Source organism: Suillus paluster, assembly GCF_016628075.1.
Source record: "Suillus paluster strain FC165 chromosome Unknown EDB91scaffold_111, whole genome shotgun sequence".
Lineage (NCBI taxonomy): Eukaryota > Fungi > Basidiomycota > Agaricomycetes > Boletales > Suillaceae > Suillus > Suillus paluster.
The window spans coordinates 120,358-125,580 of NW_024537671.1; the positions used below are offsets into that span (position 1 = coordinate 120,358).

At 45.7% G+C, this 5,223-nt stretch overlaps 3 protein-coding genes across 3 annotated transcripts; all 3 read right to left on the bottom strand.

Annotated features, from left to right (window-relative positions):
* Positions 1–171: 171 nt before the first annotated feature.
* Positions 172–351, bottom strand: EDB91DRAFT_1006753 (uncharacterized protein; the record flags this gene model as incomplete). The annotated part of the gene is made up of 1 exon (XM_041312329.1): positions 172–351. A coding segment is annotated over one exon (180 nt), but the record flags the coding sequence as incomplete, so codon positions are not given.
* Positions 352–705: 354 nt separating this feature from the next.
* Positions 706–1,053, bottom strand: EDB91DRAFT_1009915 (uncharacterized protein; the record flags this gene model as incomplete). The annotated part of the gene is made up of 1 exon (XM_041312397.1): positions 706–1,053. A coding segment is annotated over one exon (348 nt), but the record flags the coding sequence as incomplete, so codon positions are not given.
* Positions 1,054–2,465: 1,412 nt separating this feature from the next.
* Positions 2,466–3,662, bottom strand: EDB91DRAFT_1086968 (uncharacterized protein; the record flags this gene model as incomplete). The annotated part of the gene is made up of 4 exons (XM_041316153.1): positions 2,466–3,250; positions 3,326–3,442; positions 3,572–3,599; positions 3,642–3,662. The coding sequence occupies 4 exons, from the start codon at positions 3,660–3,662 to the stop codon at positions 2,466–2,468; spliced, it is 951 nt and encodes a 316-aa protein (XP_041171133.1).
* Between the last annotated feature and the right edge of the window lie 1,561 nt (positions 3,663–5,223).

Below are 5,223 nucleotides of genomic sequence, written 5' to 3' on the forward strand. Positions count from 1 at the left end.
CAGACTTGTCCCTGAGTGAGCTTTTTGTACTAAGACTGTCGAAGCTACCACTTTCACTTCATCCGACGAAATGAAGCGTGTAATACCTGTGCATCTCATATCGTCTAGGACTGGGAATAGGTATTCACGCTGAGGTTTCATTAAAGGTCATTGGTGTACCTTCTTTTAGAAGGTTGCGTTTTGAGGTATCTGCAGGTGGAATTTGATGAAGTCTACCGGTTTTACCTCTCGGATGGACAGTGCAAACATGTCAGCAAATTCTGCTACCAATTCACGCAATTTCTGTAGTTGCTCCTTGTTGAGGTGTGGACCATACCTAACTGCACTGATGATGGCATTTACTCTCAGTGGATAGAACGGTCCGCGCGATGTCAACTTGGTGAAGATGTCGTCAGGTAGTGCTGGGTGTGACAGGTCCAGTACTTCACCTAGTATTGCCTTATTATCTTCTGGGACGTCCACATAAAGGATCTCTGGTGTGGTTGCCTCTGGTTTGGGTTCTGTTGATGGTTCTATAGTACAGGGTTCTAGGAGCAGCGGGGTATTATGTACTTGAGGCTTTGGTTCATTAGGTACTATGTTTGGGGCTAATTTAAATGTTGAGGATGATGGAAATTGAACGGCGGTAGGTAAACACGGGGTTGGAAGTGGACGATAAGTAGAGAGATTAGTTATAAGATGGTGGGATGTTCCATAGGGCAAAAGGATAGCATCAGTACTGTAATTGTGCACTGCATGCACTTGTTCTAATAGCAGCTTGCCAATAAGCATACACCACGACCCACCACTAGGGAATACCTCAAAGTTCGTGTGAATTTGTATTGGTCCCCACAAGCACGTTCCTGTCCAAACACCAGTGGATGGGACTAGAGATCCGTCAGCCATGCGGAGGGTTCTGGTGGATGGACTTAGTGGTGATAAGCGCCGTGCAATTCGCTGGTAAGCTGCTGTGTCTATAGCATTTATCATCGCCCCATTGTCGACAATGGCAAGAAACCGTGCTTTCTTGCCTTGTGGTCTGTGCAAATGTGGCACTGTTAAGAATGGGTTACTCGTTCGTGATCGTGTGGGTTTGCCAGATGTATCCACCAAATAAACGTCGATAATGGGATTACTCGATATAGAAGAGGGTACAACTGGGGCGGTAAGCAAGGGTGAGTTAAGAGACAACAGTTCTATGTCTTCTGCTGGAGGGGTTGCAGAAGCTGATTGTATGTCAGTTTCATGGGTAAGGGAAGGTGAGATGGGCATGTGGACAAAGCTAGTGTTATTGTGTGTAGTATCTTGTGCTCGTAGCATGAGTTGTGGTCCGAAACGAGGAGGGAGGTTAGATGGTTGAGTAGAAGGTACGTCAACCAACAGACTGGGGGCTATGGGAACTACTGTTGGTCTGTCAGCGGCAGTAGTCCCACATAATTTTCCGACACCCAGTCGTAACCTGGCTCCTGCATGACCCAGGTGTCTTGCCCATCCTAACCGCTATGTTCCTCTTGCGGTGCTACTGCATAAACCGGGGCTGCCAACATTGTTCCGTACGAGCCATAGTACGGGTGTGATGTAGGGGCTACATATTGAACTGGGGCTGCGGAGTATATGGGTCGGTTCATTGGTGAGGCTGTGCATCTAAGTAGGCCCGCGACCTGCTGTCACCAACGGGCCTCATGCGGTTTTAAGTGTTCCTGGGCGATACATTGCGCGCTAACGTGTGGTGGGTCCGTGACCACGCCACAGTTGTAGCATTCCCCTGAACTGATGAGCGCAGTGCCTGGACACAGTGGATATGGCCTGTCAAGTGTCGGGAATCCTTCCGTACCATGGTTGCGATGCCATAATTCGACATCCGCTTCATACTGGTGTACCCCTGTTTCAGTATTGCCTCATTGGGGCATTATGGCTAACTTCTCCATGATCTGCGCTCTTGTAAGCTGCATGTGCATGAAGGTTGTTCCTCTCATCCCAAATCCTCCTCATGTCAGCCCTGTGGGCATGACTAGGCTGCTTGGTGCCGGTGTTGGCGCAGTTGAGTTTGGAGTGGGATACATGCCACCTATGATGCTCGGTTGGGTTGTTGATTGAGTGGAAAATGCTGGTATGTGTGATGCGGTTGGATATGCTGGTGGGCTGGGGTGTTGACTATTTGTGGACATTTGCGATAGTTTGTACTGTAGGGAAGCTAATGATGGTTGTGCTTTCAGTCTCACGATGTCCTCATCCCGCGCCCATTCCTTATTCAAGTCCTCTCAGCCTCTCTTGAGTTTGACACTCGATATGCTCTGCATGTCTTCCACAAACTCGTCCCAATCAGCGTAGTTGCCCTTAAGGTGGTCTTTCAGCAGGTTTGGGATACCTTCCATGTCTCCCATGCCCAGTGCTAGGCGTGATACCTTGGTTGCCCAAACTACATGCCTGTAGTTCCCTGCCGTCCATAGCCCAATATCATTCTCATCTAGTACTTCTGCCATGACTCATTCTTTCTGCTGTGCGTGAGAATATTTGGGTTGCTTCGGGGGCGGCCAGCGTTTCCTAAATGTGCTCTTGAGAATTGTGAATGTGTTGGTTTGCAAGGATTTGAGGCTCTGATACCACTCTTCTGCCATCTGTCCCGGCACTAGCTGCATTATAAAGTGGTCTATTTTCTGCGTATCTGTCCAGGATTCTGGCAGTGACAATTCAAACTGCACGAACCATTCCGTTGGTTCTTCTCTGTCTCCATAATCTCCTCGGAAGAGTGTGACTGCCCATGGTTGTTCACGGCTAGACATGACTGGTAGTGCTACGTTGGTGGTGTATGGTGTAGGGGTTGGTCTGGTGGTGGTAAGTGATGATGCTGTGGTAGGAGAAGATGGTGTGCTTTCGTCTCGTTTGGGCATGAAGTGGGCTGCTCGCAGCGCAAAGGTGAGTTGTTTGATTGGTCCCTTGTTTCGACTTGGAGAAGGTTGGTCTGGGTAGAATGTGTATGTGGGGCTTCTGGTTCCTTCTGAGTCTGATGGCGACCTTTGCCGTTCTAAGTAAGGCAGGAGTGAGACGATGTGATGATGAGGGGTAACCGGTGGCTGGTTCTCTGAAAATATTGGGAAGAAGGTGAGCTGAGTAGGAGATGGAATTGAGTTTCTGCTCCAAGTTTCTCCCGTATGAGTGAGTCCCCGAAGTCTTGTGCAGTTGTTCACGTTGATTTGTCCTGAGCTTGTTGTGCCTATGTTTGGGTTCTGGGTCGCTGCCCCACTCTCATCACCAGATGGACCGGCCAGCACTGCGGTCTCAAAGAGGAGAAAGACCTGTTGTTGTTACCTGGTTCTCTGCGTTGTTGCTACACTGTATATTATACGTATGTCTGCTGTCGTGACCCCTGGCACCTCTGGGCTTCTGCCACCTCTCGCTTGCTCTTGACTCTGCTCTCCCCGCTTCTCCTGCTCCTTCTTGATCTGATCTACTGCATGTCCCACTGGAACGCCCCATTACAGTAGTCTCATAATATCAATGTTTCCCAGCCTCCCCAAGCCTCCCCCTGCTCCCTCCTGTGTAGTAGGCTCATATATATAATGTATATTAGCCATTATATACCTCATATAACATACTTGACCGCTTTTATTTGCTATCAGCTACCATTAGGCAATCAGTTCTATTAAAACAATATGATTCACATTTTTAATGATTTTATGCATCATCATGCACTGTACATGGGACTATATACTCATATATATGCTATAAACACTATAGATGACATTTTAACACAGTCTCATAGCTCCAGAAGGTCGATGGTTTGATTTCATAGGGATAGGGGATATATGAGAAGATCAGTGTTCTGGAGGGTTAATCAAACATATATTCGAGATCTGAGAGTTAGAACACATGCAATGCACATATAGGCAACCAGTTATACACTCCTGAGCAATCAGACACTAAGCTAAGAGTTGTGGAAGGAATGTAGAGGTGGGACATGCATGGGAAAGTATACAAAACATATGAAAAAGACATAAAAACATATCATAGCATGCTACACAATGCCCCCCATGATCTAAAATATGTGTAGTATGATAGGGGGATATCAGAAATACTATTTTCGATGTTTCAATTGTGACACAAGGTCACTTGTATGCCTAGATACTAAAAACTCGAGATTTGATATAGGCTTCTGTAGGGAATGGTGTAAGGCTAGTTGTGAGTTCGAAGGGGAAATGTAACAAGACGAAGTAGATAAGTGATGAGCACAACGGCGAACGAGACGAGTAGAGTAAACGTATATGTCGAGGACTTTCTATGATGTTTTTCGATCGAGCTTGGAGCAGGGAATCAGCGTCTAGGATTCTGCTATAGGTATGAGTGTACATGGGCGGTTTATATACGTTTTCGAGTACTTGGCTAGACCTGAATGAGAATACGAAGCATATGGAGAGGTGAAAATACTTCGGTGAAGCAAGGAGATCGTGGAGCATGAGCACAAGGTGAGATAACGAAAGAAAGTGAAAAGGAGATGTAAAGGAATGTATCTGCGTGACTCGGATGCGAAGAGTGACGCTCTTCGCATCAGTGTGTCACATGGACGAGTTCGAACGCGTGGCGATTCAATCGTCTTCATTTTGAAGCGCGGTCGGGGCATAAAGGATATTGAATCCTTACAATAGTGTGCACTATGACAAGAAAGCTCAAATCAACATATATACTTGTAGAATCAACCTGTAACACTTCAAGAACATTGAAAATAGTATTTCTGATATCCCCCTATCATACTACACATATTTTAGATCATGGGGGGCATTGTGTAGCACGCTATGATATGTTTTTATGTCTTTTTCATATGTTTTGTATACTTTCCCATGCATGTCCCACCTCTACATTCCTTCCACAACTCTTAGCTTAGTGTCTGATTGCTCAGGAGTGTATAACTGGTTGCCTATATGTGCATTGCATGTGTTCTAACTCTCAGATCTCGAATATATGTTTGATTAACCCTCCAGAACACTGATCTTCTCATATGTCCCCTATCCCTATGAAATCAAACTATCAGCCTCCTGGAGCTACAAGACTGTGTTAAAATGTCATCTAGAGTGTGTATAGCATAAATATAAGTATATAGGCCCATGTACAGTGTATGATGATACATAAAATCATTAAAAATGCGAATTATATTGTTTTAATAGAACTGATTGCCTAATGGTAGCTGGTAGCAAATAAAAGCGGTCAAGTGTGTTCTATTAGGTATATAATGGCTAATATACATGATTT